This window comes from Vigna radiata, unplaced genomic scaffold, assembly GCF_000741045.1.
Source record: "Vigna radiata var. radiata cultivar VC1973A unplaced genomic scaffold, Vradiata_ver6 scaffold_285, whole genome shotgun sequence".
Taxonomy (NCBI): domain Eukaryota; kingdom Viridiplantae; phylum Streptophyta; class Magnoliopsida; order Fabales; family Fabaceae; genus Vigna; species Vigna radiata.
Window position 1 is genome coordinate 52,747 of NW_014542216.1, and position 23,648 is coordinate 76,394.

Here is a 23,648-nt window from a genome sequence, read left to right on the forward strand (position 1 = left end):
GGTTTGACTGATACTAACTATTGTAACTGTCTGAGTATAATCAACTCTATTAGTAGCAATGTCGACTTAAGAGCGTCAGTTTTATGAAAAACTATATATAGACGCGAATTTGAATTTTGTAGAAACTTTAATGATTCTAATGATTTGATTGATTTGTTTCATATTATTGATCTCTTGTAGAACTTGTGAAACCTCTAAGAACTCATCAAGAAGACCGTGGTGTTCATCCTTGGTGATTGCTTGATGAGCAATTATTTGTGCGCTTAGACGGTTTAATCAACCTGTACTTAAGGTGTCTATTTCGTGATCAGTTTCTATATTTATAATTATAAATAAATATTAAAAATTTATATGATCATATAAATATTTTCTAAACTTTTAATTAATAAATTAATATTTTAAATTGGTTAAATTAAACTAATTATTATTATAACTAATAATTAGAGTTTAATTTGTAAGTGTTAAATATTTAAGTTAATGTAGTAACACATTTACATATTTAGAAAAATATAATATAAGAAAATTAGCTTTTTAATTTTTGATTTAAAAAATTAAAAATAAATAAATAAATCAGGCTAGCAAATCAACAAGGACTAAGATACAACTAAGTCATAATATAAAGTTAAGAATTTTACTATATAAATTTTTTCTTAATATTCTATTATATATTTTTTGTAGTAGAATTCTTAGCTTAACTTTGTATCTTTCTTACCAAAAAACTAAGTCATATATTCTTTGTAGTAACTCATGAATATATTTCTCGTGTTTTTCATAATAGAATATATTCTTTTGTTTTTTTCTCTTTTCTTTAACATGCTTCTCAAGTTCAAGCTTTTGATTGTTTAAAGAATGTATTCATGAGTTACAATTAAGTCATAAACACATGAAATATAAGAACTTCGTAATACCTCTTAAGGTGGTATTATAGATATTTTTGAAGAGCTTTATTACATGTATTTCACTCTATCCATGTTTAATTTTTGTTCTTGTCCTTTTTTTTTCTTCTTCTTACTTTTCCTTTTTTTCTTTTCTTTTCATCATGAGTGAAGAATATATGCATTATTTTTCCTTACATAATTATTTTTATCTTCATCCAAATGAAAATCTTGCATTTCTATTATTTTTTTTCTTATTCTTGATTCTACCACCTAGCATTCATTGAGTATATTTATTATTACTGACCAAAATTAAGCTTGAATTTGTAGATGAGACAGTTGCAGAACCGTTTAAACATGATTTTTCATATTTGGCCAAAAAAGATGCAACAAAATGCTTGTCTCATGGGTGAAGCATTTAGTGTCTCCTTCCACATGACATAACATCTTGTGGATGAATAAAGCAAAGAACATACGAAAACAATTTAATTGATTCTTTTTTCAAGGAGATATTTTTTAGGATTTTAGAACAACAAATGGAGGATACTTCTCCAAAACAAGGAGATCTTATTATCATCAATTTTTTCATAAAGCTTATCATTATATGGGACAGGCTTAACAACTTGATGTCTAAACCTAATAGTAGTTGCCCTAAGAAAGGCTGACGAAGTGTTCCTTTCATCACATAAAGAAAGGTTAAGGACCATATCATGCAATTCTTAATAGAATTGAATGACTAGTACAACAATGTCAAGTCACAGTTCTTCACCCATCACACGAACCTCACAAATCTCGTTATGAACTTTTGCCATTGCAATGTAAGCTTTATCTTTGCTTAAACATTGAAGAAAAACGCCTTAACCACCTTTTTCGTATAATTTAATATTCAAAATAAAACACACACATACACACACTACAAACACACATACACAGCCTCCCCCCCCCATACACACACACATAGACACACAGAAAGACATACATATAGACACACACATAAAAACATACACACAAACACACACAAGCATAAACACATACACAAACACAAACATACAGACACACAAACACAGACATACACAACCAAACAAACACACACACACACACAACCACACATGCACACGTACACAAATACAAAAATTCACACACACAAACAGACACAAACACACACACACACACACAAACAAACAAACACATGATGACATACACACAAACACACATATACACAAACAGAAACACATACACACACAGATGCAAGATACACACATACACACACTCTCTCACACACACACGCATGCAAACACATAAACACATAAACAAAGACACAGACACAAATAGGCACACAAACATACATACGCACACAAAGACAAACACAAACACACACTAAAAGACAAACATACCTAACTTTACAGACACACACATATACACAAACACACAGTCACAAACACACTCACAAAAAAAAAAACAGAAACACACACACATGTGTGCTCACACCCACACACATACACGCACATACACACATAAACTCACACACATAGACACAGATACAAAAAGACACACACGCACACATACTCCCACTAACAAACATACACAAAAATACAAATACACTCAGAGAGTCAAAAATACACAAATGAGCACACAGACACATAAACACACACATTTATACACACACAGACACATAAACACACACACGTACAAAGACACACACACACACTCCCCCCAACACACACATGCACGCATAAACACACACCCACGTGCACAGAAACAGATAAACACACACTCACAGAAACATACACATAATCACACATAAACACACACACACACACACACACTCACACACACAGATATACAAACAATCACACATAAACTGATGGAAGCTCCTCTAAGCATCACACAAGAAGGAAGAGACTCTAGACCAGAGGTGCAACGACTGATCTCCATGTGCAGCGAAAAAAGCTTGAAATGAAGGTGTTTGATGTGATTCAAGTTAAGATGTGGTGTGTGTATAAAGCCTTACAACTTAGAAGGCCTTCCTACTATGGAAGGAAGTTAGAGGAGGGTGAGAGAATTCAAAAACAAGGTTTGACTAAATAGTAAAATAAGTTGGAAATTGAATTTTGTAGCATTTCGTTATACTTAAAAGTGAGAAAATACATGCATTAGGCTTTCCTATTTATAGGTAAGGGAGAGCCTTTATTCTGAACTAAAATTCCCTCTAAATATCAAATAAATCTAGTTGGATAGGCTAGTTGGTGACACATAAGGCTAATGCTTGCTCACATGGACAACTAAGCTTACATGTGGAAAATGCCACTTGCAGGCGCTAGGATTCAGATGGTTTTGGATGGGCGATTTCCAAATCTAGAAGCTATTTTCCTTTGCTTTTCCAACCCAAAATTTATATAGCCAATCCAAAAGCTATGCAACAATTCTCTTATCTTTGATGATTTTATTCCTTGGTCCAAAAAGGCTCTTAGTCGGTTGGTTCATGGTGTCCTAGCTTTATTGAACCCTGCAAAACAAGAATATACAAGCATTTTAGAAGAGAAGGACAAATTAGTAGTTGATTTTCCATAAGAGTAAGTGCTTTGTAATCTGTCTTCCTCTTGAATCCTTTTTAACATGACTCTAGTTAGAGGTCCTATATGAGCCCTAGATGGTCCTTCATCATAAACACACGCAGACAAAAAGACACATAGATAGAAACACACACACACATATGCACACTTGTGCACTCATACACATACAAATACACACTAACACTAACAGACACACACACATACACAAACACACACATACACGCAGACACACACATGCATACACACATAAACACATACACGCACACATTAACACAAACACACACACACACCAAAACACACGAACTGAAAAACATACACTAAACACAAAAATACTACCACACAAACACACAAACACATGCATAGAAACACATAAACATACACACACTCATAGTCTCACACACACAAACACATACTCACATAAAAACACACAGACACACATACTCTTTCTTTCTCACACACACACTTAAACTGAAACACACACTCACAAACTGACACACACACGCATACTAACACTCAAACACACACATATACGCGCACACACAAACAAATACACACATACATACTCACACAAATACACATACACAGACACACAAAGACACAAAAAGACACACACATAAACAAACATACGCACGCACACATCCTAATCTGTTTTAAAGAAAGAAAGACTAAGTTATATTATTCGTTAGTTATCGTTTCCAGTTTTAATGATATAAAAAAGTTACAAAAAGTTGAAATTTGAGACTATTTTAATTTCCTTAATAAACAATTAAGAGTATTAATTATTTTCAAGGCTCCCTCATTTAAATGTTTTAGGGAATATTTAAATGAAATAATTGTTATAAAATAAAGGTAATACTCATCTTCATGTTGGATTTTGAACTATGGAAAAGATGAAGATCCTATCTTAGAAAAATCAATCCCAATGCAAATTTGGAATAGGATTCACACGGGATAGTTTTGATTAATTAAGTAATGCAATGCAGTTAAATAATATGTCATCTATATTAAATTACGAAAAATAATTAATTTCTCTTTTACAAAAGTAATTACAAATTAGATTATATAATTATTGTAAATTGGATTGCTGAAATTATTTGTTTTATATTAATATGAAATACTAATATTTTTGCTTTTAAAAAAGCATATATTTATTTTTATATAAATAATTTCTCATAAGAGTATTTATTAGATTATATATTTCATTAATTTATGCAGTTCTCGAAACTTTAAGTTATTATCAGGCCATGCGTTTCAATGTTTTGAATTTAAAAATAATAAATTAGTTTAAAAGTAATAATTGATTAAAATATGGCCCATGCAGGTCTCGAACCTGCGACCTTCGCGTTATTAGCACGACGCTCTAACCAGCTGAGCTAATAGGCCACATGTTGGTTTGTTGAAACGTCTTTCAGAATATAATATATATTCTATTGGGACATTACTACATGCTATATTGAAACGAAGAACTCAATTATTCGAAGTTAGACCAAGAATAATATTTTTAAGATACGACAATTGAGCAAAATAGAAAAAAAAATATATTATTGTAAAAAAGTGTTGAACTCCAATATTTCATTGCAGTTGAATTTGGAAAAGATACTTAGAAGATTTAAAAAGATTATTTAGTTGTTTCATTGTTGGATTGTAATTTGATTGATATGTTTCATAGGCTGTTATACACCTTACCCTGTATATAAGTATTTACATTAATCGTGTCATGTTTACTGTTTAAGTTAGAATCAATATTTCATAGTCTTCAATTTAAAAATGAACTTCAAATTAATATGCTTATAACTAAGTATATTGTGTTGATCTTTTAGTTGTGATAATACTATTACATGAGTAACTAGTAGAGCTCTCAAAATGGGTCACAACCGCGTGTTAATCCGACCTACTACGGGTTCCGGTCGGGTTGAGTTTAAAAAAATTGTATTTATTTTATACGGGTCAGATTTCAACCCAACTCATTTAAATCCGGTTCATGCAGGTTGAACCTATGGTAGGTCGGGTTGGCCCACCAATCCACCTACCTAATTTTATTTTATTAAAACTTGATTTTAATTTTATAAAAAAATATTTATTATTTTTTTTTGCTTCAAATTTTTTTTTAAGTTTCCTATTTTCAAAATTAATTAAACACCCATGTTGAGAGTGAAATTTGGGAGTGAAATTTGTTTATATTTGAATTATAGAAAGTTTGTAATTTTTTTAATTTAAAAAAAAATTGTAATTAAGTGAGCCAACCCTTACCCACCAACCCGTGGTGGGTTGAGCTGAGTTCGAATTTTTCTTACTCGCTAATAAATGAGTCGGGTTGGCTTACTAAGTGACTAACCCGTGGTGGCACTAGTACAAAAACGTTGTTTAATGTCACCCAGTAGACGTCGGTTTCCTAATAACCCGACGTCTATGACTGCACGGTGGCATTATCGTAAATAGATTGGTAAACTAGACATCAGTGTCAAGGTGAGGCGACGTCTATGACATTGTAGACGTCGGACCTGCCCCAAACCGACGTCTAATTGCCTGAAGTAGGTGATAAGACATTCAATGGACGTTGGTGTTCACGGGGTTCGACGTCTACTAGGCTGCAATTAATGCTGATCACCTAATTCCCAGGCGCTTAGACGTCACTTAGTCAAACGACGACGTCTAAGGCCTGTCTGGAAGGCGAGAAGACAAAAAATTCTTCAACGCAGACGTCGATGATCATGGCAAGCGATGTCTATGTGCCTGTAATTGATTATGTTCACAAAACTCGAGGGACTTAGACGTCGGCTAAGAAGGGCACCGACGTGAACTTCCCTGACAGGAAATCAAACGTCAATCGGTTCAGCTTCTAGACGTCGAATAGACGGCGGATCCCCTGAAACCCGACGTCTAATGGGTATTCAAAAAGTCAATATTAATGTTAACTTGAACGTCATATTAGTTAGATACCCGACGTCTATGTGACTATAGACGTCGGTTGCCGTAGCAACCGACGCCCCATTTCATTTTAAATAAACCGCAGACTCTTCGCGACATTCAGTTTCTGATATCGCGTCTTCCTCTTCTCCTTTTTCTCTTGCTTCACCTCTTTTTTTTCTCGCTTGCAGCACCTCTTCTTTTTATCTCTTGTGGCATTGCATTGTTGTTTTCTGATAACGTCATTGTCTTCCTCTCTCCTTTTTCTCTCTTGCGGCATTGCATCTTAGGTGCGTGGTTTTTATTGTTACCATTTAATCTTTGTCAGTCTTTCATCGATTATATCTTCTGGTTCAACTGATTAAATTTGTTTTCTTTGTGTTGTGTTTTAGTGCAGTTTTGTTCCTTTCTTGGGGTAACGTAGTAACACATTCTCCCTTTGCTAGTTGCCTCCCAGAAAAAGCGGCGTTTAGTGAATTTCTTTTGATTATTTCAACCCAAAAACGACCCTGGATTGTTGCCTAGTTATCGTTTCACTGTGATTTTTTTCTCTTGCGGATGAAAATGGAAATAAGCAACAACCCAAGTTCGGTTTTGGGTTGAAAAGATCCATAAGAAATTCAAAAGTCGCAAGGTTTTTTTTGGGGGAAACTCGCAAAAGAAGATTATGCTACTAGGCTATCCAAAGACGAGAACAAAACTGCACTAAAACACAATCACTGTATTAGACGTCGGTTAATGCAAAAACCGACATCTATATGTGCTCTTAGACGTCGGTCAGTATCATGTTCGAAGTCTTTATGTGCTCTTAGACGTCGGTTATTGCTTTGTCCGACGTCTAATTAGTGCCTTTAGACGTTCACTTAAACCAGTGTCGACGTTTATTGACGTCATTATAGACGTCTGTGTTTAGGATGTTTGACGTCCCATTGACGTCACCGGTTTAGACGTCGGTTGATTAATAGACGTTAAAAACCCAAAATAACTGACATTAATCAGCGTTTTTCCACTAGTGTGGGTCGGACCGTGTGTAATTAATTAACCGACATTAATTGATAGTAAGTAATTAGATAAATTAAAATAACTATTTTTTTACATATAAAAGTTATTTTATTATAATAGTTGAATCTTAATTTATAAGCATTAACATATTAGATAAATTAACATAATTATTTTTTACATATATAAATTATTTTATTATAATAATTGAATTTTAATTTGTAAGTATTAATAATTTAAAGTACATTATATTTATATTTTTAGGTTCTTCAAATAACATAATATAAAAACAACTTTTTAAAGAAAAAAAAAAAACAGATTGGCAGTCTGTCCACATTGCCCAACCTCTATGACTTGCCAATATTTAAAAATCAATTGTTTTTAATGAAAAATATTTACATAACATGATGTATACCAAATCTTTTTCAGTAACATTTTATTTCTCATTCTCTTTATATTAACCTTCTATCTCAAACTGGGCGTCTAATGTGTGTAAAACTTAAAAGCATACCATAATGTTTTTAAAACAAACGAATGGTTTGTGTGAAATTTGTAAAAAATAAGGCATTTGTAGACATTAGTGTAATTTAATCCAAAACATTAGAGTATAAGCTTAATATTTTCATGTTAAAAGGCTGCGGAATCAGCATGTAGCAAAAGAGTAGCATCATAGAAGAATGAGAACTATGCCATTTTCTTCACAATTGAGATGGTCACCACATGAATTTGCTTTGTGCCTTGAAAAATGCCTGAAAGCAAAGACCTTGAGACCCGGCATGCAGGTCCATGCCACCGTGGTCACTAGTGGAACAAACATGAACATTTTGTCTCTTAATTCAAAGCTTGTTGGAATGTACGCTAGTTGTGCTCATCTGAAATCAGCTAGGCTTTTGTTTCAAAAGATTGAACACCCGAATGTTTTTGCATTCAATTGGATGATTCTGGGGTTGTCTTTCAATGGACACTTTGATGATGCATTATTGTATTTTCGTTGGATGCGTGAGGTTGGCCACATGGGCAACAACTTCACCTTTTCTGTTGTTCTTAAGGCTTGTGTTGGCTTGATGGATGTGAACATGGGAAGACAGGTTCATGCCATGGTTTTTGAAATGGGTTTTTCAAATGATGTCTCCGTTGCCAATGCTCTCATAGATATGTATGGCAAATGTGGCGGCATTTCTTATGCTCACAGCGTGTTTGATGGAATGCGTGACAGGGATGTTGCCTCGTGGACGTCAATGATTTGTGGGTTTTGTAACGTGGGGGAAACTGAGCGAGCATTGTTGTTGTTTGAGAGGATGAGTTTGGAAGGGTTGGAGCCAAATGATTTCACATGGAATGTGATTATTGCAGCATATGCTCGCTCAAGTGATAGCAGCAAAGCTCTTGCGTTCTTTGAGAGAATGAAACGGGAAGGTGTTGTTCCTGATGTGGTTGCATGGAATGCATTGATTTCTGGGCTTGTACAAAGTCATCAACTCAGGGAAGCGTTCAAGATGTTTAGGGAGATGATACTTTCAGGGATTCCGCCAAATCAAGTGACTGTCGTTGCACTGCTTCCTGCATGTGGATCAGAAGGTTGCATTAAATGGGGAAGAGAGATTCATGGATTTGTATGCCGGAAGGGGTTTGATGCGAACGTCTTCATTGCTAGCGCTATTATTGACATGTATTCAAAGTGTGGGAGTTTGAAAGATGCTCAAAATGTATTTGACAAGATTCCATTTAAGAATGTTGCGTCATGGAATGCAATGATTGGTTGTTATGGAAAGTGTGGCATGGTTGATTCGTCCTTGGAGCTGTTCAAAAGAATGCAGGAAGAAGGACTGCAGCCAAATGAAGTTACTTTTACATGTATTCTTTCAGCATGCAGCCATGGTGGTTTAGTGCAGAAAGGTTTAGAGATTTTCTCATCAATGAATGAATGTTATGGGATTGAGGTAAGCATGAAGCATTATGCTTGTGTGGTTGATCTCTTGTGCCGCTCCGGAAGGACGGTAGAAGCATGTGATTTTTTCAAAGCCTTGCCAATACAAGTCACAGAGTCAATGGCTGGAGCTTTTCTACATGGTTGCAAAGTCCATGGAAGAAGAGATCTGGCTAAAATGATGGCAGAGGAAATAAAGAGAATGAAGTTAAGGGGACCAGGTAGCTTTGTTACACTATCAAATATATATGCTGCTGAAGGTGACTGGGAAGAGGTTGGGAATGTAAGGAATGTGATGAAAGAAAGAAAAGTCTATAAGCAGCCTGGTTTTAGTTGGCTTGAAAAGCTAGGGGAGGTTACATGAAGGGAGGAAACAGAAAGAAGGTAGCAATGTGGTGAGACTAACACTCCAGCCTAAGCACAGTAGAAACAATTGCATTCGACATAGCAGCTTGTAGTGCTGCAGGGGCCATAGCAGACCATGAACACCCCTCCAGAAGTTGACGTTTGGACTATGATGTTACTTGATAATAAAATAGCACAAGGGCATAAACTGGAATCAGGTTTTGTTGGGTAGGTTCAAGGCTTTGTATAGCTTTCAGGACTAGTTAGAGGGTTGAGGAGATTGGCCGTACTTATTGTCCAGAGTTCTTTGGTATGCATGAGTTTTCATAGATGATAATTCTCTAGGCCATGCAATTGTTGAGACTTTTCTGGTTAGTGGTTACTGATCACCAACACGATACTGGTAGTGTGAAAACTCTGCTGCAACTCAGTGTATCTTGGAGTAGTCTTGAAATGAACCTCGTGGTTTCAACTACTGAAGAATAAGTATAATGCACTTATGCAAACACGTGATTAAAAGATCATAAACTTAAATTATTTCTTATTTTTACTGGCTGATTTGCCTGTGGGATTCTCGGGTTATTTTAAAATTATTTCATAAATATTAGAAACAAAATTACAAGATTTGATAGATTGTTTAATTTTGTTTATGTGAAAAAATAATTGAAAAGGATTTTATATCTTGAAAACTTTAATATCCAAACCATCAACTTATTCTTTGTTGGACCATAAAAAAAAAAGGCATTTTAGTGTATAAGTTGTGTGCATGCTTTTGTATGATTACCTTTTTTCTCTCTACCAATAAGTGATATCAGCAGTGTTGATTTTCTGCTGAAAAACCATGGCTAGTAATGTAAGTGGAATTTTTTTCTCAAATCTACCAATTCTTGATGAAAAAATTATAACCACTGGTTATAAGAATGAAAGTCATTCTTCGCTATCAAGAACGGTTGAAGATTATGACGGAAGATGCCTGTGAGAAGGATGAAGCCGCAAATAGAAAGAGAGATTACAATGTTCGTTGTCTCTTGCATCAGTGTGTGTGGATACAATGAACTTTGAGAAAATTTCCAAGACAAAAACAACAAAGGAAGCATGGGATACATGGAGCTGCAGAGAAAACCAAGGTAAAATTACAATCCCTAAAGAGATAGTATGGTAGATTATTTTAATTGGCTGCAGTTGTTGGTCAATTCCATAAGAGCAAGTGAAGAATTTGTGAACGATCAAAGTATGGTGGAGAAGATACTACGTATACTCTCACCTAAGTTTGACTACATTGTGGTAGCCATTGAAGAATCAAAAGATATAAAAAAGATTTTAGCAGAGGAGTTGTAAGGCTCGTTAGAAGCGCATGAGTTGAAACTTCTGTCATGCAATGTTGAGAAAGTAAGTGAAGAACAACCTTTAAAGGCTTAAGCTACGAAGAGAGGAGGTTTTTCTCAAGGAAAATGGGAGAAGAACAAGATAGGTGGGCGATTTAACAAAGATTGTAGTTATTTGAAACAAGAACCAAGTTTTAGTGAGCATACAAAACATACAAGGTCAACCAAAATCAATTTTGGTAAAGGTAGAAGGGGAAGAAGATTCAAGATTGTAGAAAGATACAATGTTACGATTGTTAGAAGTGGAGACACTATACCACTAACTATTGGCAAGGAAAAGGCAAGCATAGCAAAGAATATGCTGAAGATGAAATCCAATATTACTCAAGATCATTCAAAAGAAGAGCATGTAGTATTGATGGTTACAACCAATGAAGAGGAATTTATAGCCAAAAACTGGTTTCTTGAAACTGGATGTTCCAATCACATGACTGGGCATATAGATTGGATTTCAAATTTTGATACAAGTGAAACCAATGAAGTCAGATTGGCAGATGGTAATGTGATTGAGGCTGTAGGGATTAAAGATATTGTAATCAAGAAGAATGTGAAAGAAATTACAGTGATTGAAAGTGTGTTGTATGTCCCTAAAATTAAATGCAACTTGTTGAATGTTGGGTAGCTAGTAAAGAAGGATTTCCAATCATAATGAAATAATATATGTTGAAGGTGTATGATTCAAGGACAAAGCTTGTGTTGAAGTCACTATTGTCAAAGAACAAGACTTTTCAAATAAGAATATATCATTAAAAGTCAGTGTCATGTCGTAACCATCAAAGATAAGATAAGTTGGTTGTGGCATTGGAGGTTTGACCATTTTAATTTTCATAGCTTGAGAAAGTTAACTATTGATAACATAGTAATCGAGTTGCTTGTCATTCTTGTACTAGACAAGATGTGTGAGGAGTGCTTGCTGGGTAAACAACTAGGAATGCATTTAACTCACATATGCACATGAGAGCTAAAGATGTACTACATGTTATGTATTCGAATGTATGTGAACCATTTAAGCAACAATCATTGCGTAGGAATATATACTTTGTATCTTTTGTTGATGAATGTAGCCGTATGATTTGGCTTTATTTTATTAAACCTAAATGTGATGTGTTTTCTATTTTCAAGAAATTTAAATTGATGGTTGAAAGACAAAATGGGATGGTGCTGAAAATTCTCAGGACAAATGGAGGAGGAGAATACATGTCTAGGGAATTTAAGAATTACTGTATTGAAAGTGGGATACGGTAGAGGTAACAACATCATATATTCCACAACACAATGGCCTTGCTAAGAGAATAAACAAAACAATACTTGACATGGCCAAAAGTATGTTGAAACAAAAGAAATTACCACATTCATTTTGGGGAGAAGTAGTATCAACAATTATTCATGTGTTGAATAAATTCCTTACCAAGAAGCCAAATAGCAAAGTTCCAGAGGAGGTTTGGTGTGAAACAAAAATAGTGGTAAATCATTTGAAAATTTTTGGTTTTGTCTGTTATAAGCATGTACCAGATGCAAAGAAGAGTAAAGTACAAGATAAGAGTGAGGCTATGATATTTGTGTGCTACCACTCAACTAGAGCTTACCAGTTGTATAATCCCACAACAACAAAAATCTGCATAAGCAAATATGTTGTGGTAAATGAAGCTGAAATGTGGGATTGGTCTGATATAAGGGAGAATTCAATGCAAATTGGTAGAATGAGTTTTAAAGATGAGGAAGAGAAATTAAGTAATGAAACTTCATTTCCTGATATTGTAATGCAAGATACACAACCACAAACACTAAGAACTACCAGGCAATGAAATATGACAAGATCATTTTGCTTTGTTAGCATTTTTTAGCCTATTGATCATGAAAAGGCAATGAAGGAAGAATTGTGGAAGATTGCAATATTGGAAGAACTACATGCAATGGAGAAAAAACATACTTGGGTGTTAATTGAGCTTCCATTAAATAAAACACATACTGATGTTTAATGGGTGTTTAAATTGAAGGTAAACCCAAATGGAAGTATTGACAAGAGAAAGGCAAGATTGGTGGTACATTGCTTTCTACAAAAACAAGGTCTAGATTATACTAAGGTGTTTGCCCTTATGGCTTGAATTAAGACCATAAGGTTGGTGGTTGCTTTGAAAAATAGAAAATGATGGTTTTTATTCTAGTTGGATGTGAAATAAGCATTTTTGAATGAGCCTATTGAAGAGGAGGTCTATGTTACTCAACCCTCTGGATTTGTGATTAAAGGAATTGAAAACAAGGCTTATAGATTGAGAAAGGGCTTATATGGCCTAAAGTAGACACCAAGAGCATGGAATAAGGTGATGGATGCTTTCATGCTAAGGCATAATTTCAAGAAATGACCAGTGGAACAAGGAATATATATGAAACTCCAAGATGAGGCCAATTTACTTTTGATGTGTATATTCGTGAATGACCTCCTTATCACACGAAGCAACTTCATAGAAATTAAAAAATTCAAGAATTTGTTGATGGCTGAATTTGAGATGACAAACCTTGGCAGATTAATGTACTTCCTTAGGATGGAGTTTGTTAAGACTAACAAGGGAATAATACTTCACCAAAGGAAGTATGTTGTAGAGATATTAAAAAAGTTTAAAATTGAAAAGTGTAATGAGGTGGTGGCTCCATTTGAGACAAATTTCTTCAATAAAAGGTGATGAAGAAGATGTTGATGACATGTTTTTTAAACAAAATGGTTGGATCTTTTAGATACCTATACAACAACAAACCTCATTCTTTTCTCAGTGGGTGTGCTCAACAAATTTATGCATCAACCAAGGATGAAACATGTGTTGGCTGCAAATAGGGTATTGAGGTATATAAAGGGAACTCTAGATTTTGGGATTTTGTTTCCCAAAACATATTAGGTGGAAAACAAGCTGCTCGGCTATTTTGATGCAGATTGGTGTGGTCACAACATTGGTAGAAGAAGAACCACTAATTATGTTTTTAAGTTCATAGGAGCACAAATCTCTTGGTATAGTAAGAAGTAATTTATTGCATAAATTTGGTGAGAACATGGTAAAGTGCTGCTTGTCAAGCTGTATGGCTTGATTCTATCATGAGTGCTATGAGTGTGGAGATTGAAAAGCCTATTTAATTGCTTGTAAACAAGTTAACTATAAATCTGGCCAACAATCATGTATCATATTGTAATAGCAAGCATATAAGACTAAATTTCATTTTCTAAGGGAGTAAGTTAATAATGGGAAGTTGAAGCTCATCTATTGCCCTACTCAACTACAATTGGCTGATTTTCTAACCAATTCTTTGAAGAATGAGAAGTTTAAAATATTAAGAGATAGGCTAGGCATCGTTAGTGAAAATGCTTGAGTTAAGGGGGAATGTTATATCTAGTTAATTCAAACATATGATAATTTTTTTCTATTTTTACTATTACATTAGTTAACTTTGTATAAGAGTTACATATCTCTTGGATTATTGTTACTAATACAAAGACATTTTGTAACACCCATGAAAAATATCCAATTTACTAAATAAATAGTAAGTTTTATTAGTATTATTAGTAATACTAATTTTAATGGATAGAAAATATAATTAATTAGAAAATTATGGTTAGAAAAATTAAAAATTTATGATAGGGAATTTTAATAATTTCAGAAGGAGGAGTTCAAAATTTTGAGAACCTATTTTAGAAGGTTTTGTAAAAAAAAATTAAAAAAAAAATCAAATAGTGATAATGGATAAGAACTCCACGTTTGAAATGAATGATTGAAGGATATGTCAAGTGGTGATTAAAATATTAATATGATAAAATAATATTAAAATAATAAATAATATTAAAAAATTATTAAATAGTAAAATTTGTGGGCTATAAATAGTCATGGGAGGTTATTATGCACAAAGAGAAGAAGAATCAAGTGAAAAATCTTGAAAAATAGAGAAGAAAAAGTTAGGAAGAAAATTTTAGTTGCAAAAGAGTAGAGGTTCTGAAAGATTTTCGGGGGAAAACCTTTTGAGCAGGAAACTAAGTCTAGAAAAGAGGTAAGGGGAGCTAACCTTTCTAAGCTTTTATGTTAATTATCTAATACTATGGTATGACTATTCGTGTCTTGAATTATTATGTATGCCTATGTGTTAAATTATATAATTGTTCAAACCTTGAATTTATGTGTTAATATTATATGTCGTTAATTTGAATTTGTAAATAAGAATTTTGATAAGAATAAGTTGAGGAACACTTTGGCTAGGAAAGACCTTGTACTTAAGTTGTCTATTGCGATACACCTCTCTTTCTTAAAAGTATACTCAATGAGTTTTTAACCAAATTCTTATTAGACAGATTATGTATTGTTAAATTATTTTGTAATATATTCAATTTGTATGATTTTTGTGATGGATATATTTTATGATGTTTGTATGAATTATTATGTATATGTGTTTGTATATCCTTTTTCTCTTGCATCTATATGGAAGGATAAGAAGATGTTGATAACTCTCAATATTTTCATATTTTTCTGTGTTTAGAAGTACTTTGTTAGTGTATTTTTGCTCTTAATTGTTTAAAGTTAGGTTAGTTTTAGGTTTTTCTTTAAAATCTTTAGAATTGTGAAATTGTAGTTAAAATTAGGTTTTCAGGAGTATTTTTTTTAGTGTTTGTCATAAATAGGAAATTTTGTAAATAATTAGGATATTAATTTTTTTTGAGAAAATCTTTTAATAATTTTTCTTTTAATTTTTGAATTGCTAAAATATTTCTTTGATTTTTTTTATTGCATATATGAAAGAAATTGGGCTACAGATGCATTGAAAATGGAAAGCTAAATGGGCTGCGCTGTTGAGCTTATTGATTAAACGATGTTGTGTGTTTTGGAGAAAGAAAAATCACATTCTGGGCTGAGTCCAATCAGTGATCTGACATTGTTGCCTTGGTTAATTTGGGCTGAAATTGAACTAGGCCGCTGGAGGCTGGAATTGAGTGTGCTAGCATGAAAATGGTTCTGCTGGGTCGTTGCTACTACAGATATGCACTATGGTAAACATTTAATTGGGCTGGTATTGAAGAAGTGAAACGAGTCGTTTTGGTGGAGAGAGGCCATAGGGGTTTCCTATCCTCATTCTCATTCGCAAAAGGAGCTCGAGCTATTCATTTGGAGAAGAAAAAGAACCCTCGAGCTAGGGCAAAAAGAAAGAGCGAAGTGAGAGCAACCTTGTGCGACCCTGACCGGTGGAGAAGACCCTAACCGGTGATGATAAAGATGATCAAAGGGTTGACATTTGAGAAGAAGGGTTGGTCATCGGATGATGCTCCAAAGCGTGTAGAGCAAGTTTCCTCTTTTCCCTCTTTCATTTTTTTTTCTCTTTTCTTTTCAGACCCTATATAAAGTGGTTTCTGCAATGTATAAAGACACTTTCAGACGCTACAATTCTCCATTCTGTAGATTAGGATTTTTCTGCTTTCGTAGAAGTAGGGTTCTTAGCTACTGGATTTCACCTTGAAGCTTGCGGGAGTGACATTGGCGAGTGGTTTGGTGAGTTTGGTAATATGGACATTTCTCGTTCATATTAATAAAGTCAATTTCGTGTTTCAATTTCGTATCCTTGTTTGCGTTTTGATTTTTATTCTTTGCTTTTGATTTCTTCAATTGTTTTGATTTGTAAACGAATTGGATTCCGATTCTCTGCATCTTTGAGATTCCTTTTTGGAATTTAAATGACTCCACAGTGAGCATTCTCTTTCGAGATGTCTTCTCCAGACAGAGATGAGTCCAATGCATAAAGATTCATATGTTTCTACTTTTTTCTTTAGTGTATATTAGATTTAGATTTGCATTGATTGAGAATGAGTGGAAATTGCCAAAACAAGTTCTGAAATATGAACTGTAAGACCCTGGATTAGGCTTCCTTTAATCATAATGTCTTTCTGAGTGTAATTGAAGCTTTATTCTCAATCATTTGCTCACTTAAATTCTGTTATATGCTTCCTTTCATTTGTTTGTGAATTTTAGATTGATGAGTAGGCAAATGAAATTGGTTGGATAAATTAGTGGAAAGAGTCATTTCAAGGTTCTGAAATATGAACCTGAATACCCTAGATTGTGATTCACTTAACAGGATGTCTTCCTGAGAACTCTAAGCACTCTTTTATTCATTCCAATGTACATTCACCTATGAAATCGGTTCTTTTTGGTTTTAGTTCTGAATTCTACTCTTATTTGCTTTCTTGTGATATATAGATTAGGATAGAAATGGTTTGTGTTGCTGATTTAGTTTCATTGCAAATTAACTTTCTGTTTTGTAAATTTTGGTTGATCTGTTAAGATTCTGCATATGATTCTATGTTCTAATATTTGTAGTGTTAATTCCTTTTAGATGTTTTTCTGCCTCCTCTTAATCCTTGCATCTTTTAGGTTAATTTCAGTTGCTTTTTAATTTTAGTGTTATGTTTTAATTAGATTCATTAGTTTCTGTAGCAGTAGTTGTGAGTAGCTTAGGTCATGTTGTTGTTTCTACTTTAGGAAGTTTAGATTTCTATTTTCTATTATTTTCCTTTTAGTTCTTATTCTTTCCTTCTTATAAACAAATTTTTAGTTTTAATTCTTTTCTTTTTAAGTTTCATTCAATTTTAATTTCCCCACCTGTTTAGTAGTTAGTAGATAGAATAAATACAAGATTAAACTTTACACTTTAAACTTAATTTTAGTCGAGTTTGAGGATTGATACCTAGGTTGTCCCTTTACTACATTAGTGGGGAAATCGAGTTTGGTTGCTTTGATGCGACCAGAAGTGAGTTCAACAATGTCCAACCGGCTTTGCCAGATTCAACTTCTTGGTTCCCTAGAACGTTTATATTAAAATTATTTTTTTATGGTAGGATAGAGGAATCTTAAAACCCAGAGTTGGTACATCCTTGATCATAGAGTGTTAAGGGTCCAGTAAGTGTACCGAATCGTATCAAGTAATATAAATGGTAAGACCGAGTATCGTTTTCCCTAGAGACTCATTGGCCTAGACATTCATGTGATTTCTTGATTATTTGAGACTTGAGAAACAAAATTTAGGTTTTAATATGCAAGACAAAATATAAACATGCAAAAGTTGATCAGTTGACCAAAAAGATAACGCAGGTGAATGATGTATGAATGAATCATGTTGCTGGGTTTTATGATTTCATCCTATCCACTCTCATATAATTTAGAATTATACTTTTTCATTAATGTCAATGCCACTTTCTAATTTACCCTAATCCCAATGTCTTGGTGAAAAGAGCCTACTCCTAATTACTAGTTTACAATGTCTTGTCTCCCTAGCAATTGATCATGCATTACATTCGCACAGAAGCTTAAAGACAATCAGTTCTTATATCCCTATGTCTAGGTAATATTGCTCCCGAGAGAATTCCCCATGTCTAGATCTACCCATATGTGTCATAAAAATAAAATAAAAAATCATGCTATTGAATGAGTTAAACAAAGCATGCATAGAGTAAAGAGGAAAAACCCTAACAATTAATGAATGAAAGCATATAAATTAAGAATCAATTCAATATATGAGAGTTTCAAAGGATTACATCAATTTCCCAACAACAATGGAGGTTTAGTTCACCATAAACATGGTGAAACTAGATGAAAATAATGAAAAGAATGAAAAGATAAACCCTAGAATTTGTAGATTGGAGCTCCCGCATCTAAAATTCGCCTCTTAGGGGTGAAGAGAGTGTTTTTGCGCCTCTTTCTGTCAAAGGATACCCCTTCTGGTTCGTGCAAATCAATATATAGCTTAGAAAAATAATAGAAAATTTGGCCCAGGCCCAGAGACTGGTGCTCAGGGCTGGGATACCGCTCAACGATAGGTGCGACACTTCAAGAACAACGCTCAGCATTGACGCCCGGGTGTTTGGCAGAGAATTCACTGAAGGGGCCAATGCTCAGCGGTAGGGTAGTGCTTAGTAGTGAATGCAATATTCAAATTTTCCCCTCAGTGTTGGTGTTTAATTAAGCGTTTAACAGAGAATTCCTCAACGAAACTGGCGCTCAACGGTAGGTTAGCGTTGTGTGGTGGCTGTAATTCTTCCTTTGTTAATTTTTCCACCCTCTCTTGAGTCCAACTCCTTTCTAATTCAACTTTCTTCATTCAATTCCTAATAAAACCTGCCAAAACAAGGGAAATCCAAGCATAAAACCAAGAAAACCACCTTTGACTCTTTTATTTTCTAACTTAAGCAAAATGCATGATTTCAAGCTAATTCTAAGTCTTAAAGGATGTGTTTAGCGTCAAATTTAAGTATAAAAATAACGGTTTTTGAACCATTATCATAGAGCAGCCCTGGTTTGATCGAGTAAGTTGTGACTAGTCATATGTATTGGCGTTTATGGCGAGTTTGATTCGTCAAAAATTTGATTCTTCTTTGGTTACCATTTTAACTAAATTCTTGTCAAAAAGATTTTGTATTGTAAATTTATTTTGTGATATATTCATTTTGTGTGAGTTATGTGGAGGGATTTTGTAGTGGCATGGTATGAGTTGATGAATATGAACATGATATGAGTCTCGAGGAGAGAATCTGTAGTGGAATGGTATTAGTGTACATGTTGATGTTGAGGGTCTTGATGGGAAGGTGATCGTGATACTATAATAACTCTCCAGTCTCAAGTAGAGGAGGATGAGTTATGTGGTGAGAGGGGCAGGAGATCCTAGTCTATGTGCCTATTTTTGACATAGGTGTTAACGAACAAAACTTGTGGTGACAGGTTCGATTGTATTTGGCCATTATTATTGTTGTATATGGGTAGTGGAGCTCACCACAAGTGCACAATCACCCAAGACTTCCATCCATTTTCTATCCAGATAATAGAGTCTAGTATAATCATTAGTGTCTGATATGAATTTTTATCGAAAATGAAGTATGTGTGATAATTATGTTATACCTTACTTTAATATTCTCTCTCATGGTAGCTTACCCCTTACTTTTTGTGTTTGTGCCGGAAAATTATATTTTTGCGATGATCGTATAACATACATGTTATACGGGAGTAAATGAAGGAATGTCGTTTAAATCCAGTACAAGTGAAGATAGAGGCAGAAGAATAGTAGAGAAGAGTTTGAGTTATCTTTATGTGTGGGAAGTTGAAATATGAGTTTAAAATGTGTAATTAGTGTGAAATTCTTTATACTTCCTGGTGGAAGATTATGTAAGTGTTACAGTTCTCTTATTATTTATGAAAAAATTTGGTGTGAGAATTTTGGGATGTTACACATTTCACTATATAAGTTGTGTGCATGCTTTTGTGAGATTGCCTTCTCTCTACTGGCCGAAGTTGCGTGAGATCCTTGGTTGGTGAATGCAATGTGAGGGAGAAGAAAATAAGGATAATGGAGGATAAATTTGGGCACGTCATACTTAGTGTTTATGTTGAATTGGGATGAGGATTATCGCCTGTACACTAACTCTGTGTTGAACGTTCTCCTTGTTCTATGCTTCAACCAACTGAACGGTCCAACGGAGGGTGACCTGCAGAATACACTCCGACGCTCAAGTCAGAATTTTTCTCTGTAGATCTTTAGTTATTCAAGAGTAAGTCCAAGTAGTTTTACCTCGAAAGTAAAGCCCTATTTATAGAGTTTATATGAATCTGACCAATTAATTTACCTCTTAATGATCATTAATGTAAACCTTAATCGTTTGATCGTAGCCATCATGACATTAATTACGCTTAACTCTGCTCAACAGTTGTCGGAATCAAGCGGTCGAGAGACACTTTCTTGCACATCCACCTGCTCGGTTTTGCCCCTGCTACATGCCACCCTAACCGATCGGTTAGCCTCAAGCCCATAGTAACATAAGCCCCCAAGCCCTAGCAAAGTCTTTTGACATTTGTGTTGGGTTTTGAAGTCTTCGTCGATCAGTTTAAGGCCTCATGGATTGTAACAGGCACATCAACCATCACGTCCTTTCAATACCTGCAAAATAGCAAGAAAACAGAAGCTGAAGTGTCACAACTATAAAAAATGGCGGGAAAATGTGAAAGTGTAATGTCCCGACGCCTAAACCGTCAAGTCTTTTCCCCTTGGACAGTTCAGATGGATTTGGTGAACTGCCTTCATCCACTATAAATAGTGGTAGGGTCACCCCATATTTTCACTTTTACCCTCGTCTTCTAGAAAAACACACATTTTTTCTACTTTTCCCCCCAAACTGCTTCAAGCTTCTGCTTCAGGTAACCATGTCTTCTCACGCTTCTTCTCACTCTGCCGGTGAAGAGGGCAAGGGGTTGACCACCAGGTTGCCACTTCTTCTTCCTCCTCCTCGAGTGTCGTCGACGAGAGAAACATCCATGCCGATGACCAGGCTAAACCCTTAAGCAGTGAGGATTTGTCACGACATTTGGAAGACAACGACACCGAAGAGGTGGGCATTAAAGTGGATTACAATGGTGCCTGGGATGGACGACCCCAAGAATTGCCTACAGTCGCCGACTATGAATAGGCTCCTTATGAGGTTAGGCAAATTTCCTCTTCCTTCCATTTTGGCCCCCCGCTTGAAGAGTTAACCAAGGGGGTCAGTTTTATAAAGGTAGTCAAGGATGTGGATTGCTTTAAGTTAGCCATCTGCCGAATGAATGAATGGGTATGCCACGGTCAAGAGGGATACACCTCAGATTTCTTTTACGCCTACTCTACGCTATTCAAGAACCTCAAAGTCCTACTTTCGTTCTTTAAGTTCCAGATAAGCATTCTTTGGGAGCTCAATGTGGCCCCAACCCAACTACACCCGAACAGTTGGGCGTTTATGCAAGTATTTTCCACCGTCTGCACAGCTCTCGCACTCCGTCCCACTCTTGGTGCCTTCCTCCACTTTTTTTGTGTAAATCCACATCTGAACAAACCTTGGGTTTCTCTTTCTTACATACCAGAGAGACAACTTTTTACGCTGTTTATTACCTCCTACAAGGATTTTAAAGGAAATTTCGTCAAGGTGGTCATCCTAAAGACTGGTAGCCCCAATATCTACTTCTTGAACAGCCAACCTAGATTTCCCTTCTACTGGATCGATAGTCCTAAGAAGGGCACCTCATGACCTAAGTCCAAATTGATGCCTAAGGAGTTGGATTTTTGGTCAATCAACTGAGCCAATTGTTAAAGGTAGAACCTTTTCCCGCCTGTTCGCCAAACGAGGGGTTGATTTGAAGAGGAAAACGGGCATAGGAAGTTCCTCTTGTGTGCCCATTATTTCATCCCAACCTCAAACGCAGGCACAACAGGTGCCAACCTAACTGATCACTCCCAAGGTGCAGACCACCGCTTCTACCTGGCCGACTACATTTGCTGCCAATAAAGTGGCTGAAGCCATCCCCATCTCTTTTGCACCGACTCTGAAGAAGAAAAATAAAAGGAAGGCTGCTTGGGAGCCTTCAGTCTCATCCAAACGCAGCAGGTGGGCCCTTCCTGACGGTCCCCCTATGTCTGGGCTGATTGACCCTAGCCTTTAGGTGGCCAAACACATCCACTTCGACCTTTTTGCTGATGAAAAGGACTTTATGAACGGGATGACTGAGGAAGAAGCCTCGAATATGGCCTTCAAACTAACCGCTCGGTCGGCTATGTGCATGGCCTCTACTGTTGAGAAGAAGGCAACTGCCTCATCCGAACTTCAAACTCTTTAATCCAAATATGATGAGGCAGTAAAGTCGAATAAGGACCTTACCTTGTGGTTGGCCAAGACCGAGAAGATGGCGGAGGACGACAAAACCAAAGCCACCAACCTGCTCGTTGAGGCTCGCACCTCGCACCGCAAGCTACAACGATCCCTCGACATGCGAACCTCAATCTCCAGTGATCCAACAATAAAAACAAGGAGTTAGTAATCGAGAGGGACACTCTTCTAACCGAGCGAGAGTCCTTGTGTGAACAAGTGGAGAAGCTAGAAAAGGACAAGTTGTTCCTGGACGACGAAGTCATCAACGAGCACGCTCTCGGTTTTGAGAAAGCGCTCGCCAAGTGTAACTTGCTTTTCTAGGTGCCCCTTGACGACCCCCACCTTAATGTCGGCATGGTTGTAGTAAACGGTGAGCTAGTGCCCATGCAAGCTCCTCCACCCTCCACCCTCAACCCTCGACCCAGTCAATCAAGCTGTTGAGCAAACCCCAGTTGAAGTTATTGAAGAAAACAAAAGGGGTCATGCTTGATTGTCACTTGTTTTTTACGCCAGGGTCGGCTTTTGTAATGAACAGCTTTTGGTTAATACAAGTTTTTATTTACTTGTTTACCGTTTTCCTGTTTCTTCTACGTATGTTCCCAAGCGTGTTTTCTAGATTTTTTACCAGGATTTCAAGTTATATCTTAGAGCTCTCTTCGAACATTTTATGGCACCTTAAGGCAAGAATTATTCAATCCTTCTTTACTGATCATTTTTAAATCTTAGGAGTTCACTTGGAACATTCCCTAAGATTAAGGTGAGAATTCTCAAAGAGCGTTCCTCATCGAGTGTTTTAGATCTTAGGAGTTCAATTGAAGCATTCCCTAGGATCAAAGTGAGAGCTCACGAAGAGCGCTCTTAACCGAGCATTTTAGATCTTAGGAGTTCACTTGGAGTGTTCCCTAGGATCAAAGTGAGCGCTCACAAAGAGTATTTGTTAAGCCACTAGCAAGTGTA

General features: G+C 35.6%; 1 protein-coding gene and 1 non-coding gene across 2 annotated transcripts; one reads left to right on the forward strand and one right to left on the reverse strand.

Annotated features, from left to right (window-relative positions):
- Window positions 1–4,757: 4,757 nt before the first annotated feature.
- Window positions 4,758–4,831, reverse strand: TRNAI-AAU. The gene has a single exon. It is a non-coding gene; the product is annotated as a tRNA-Ile (tRNA).
- Window positions 4,832–8,040: 3,209 nt separating this feature from the next.
- On the forward strand, window positions 8,041–9,645 carry LOC106779400 (pentatricopeptide repeat-containing protein At5g59600). The gene has a single exon (XM_014667498.1). It carries the CDS (start codon window positions 8,041–8,043, stop codon window positions 9,643–9,645), a length of 1,605 nt encoding a protein of 534 aa, XP_014522984.1.
- Window positions 9,646–23,648: the final 14,003 nt, after the last annotated feature.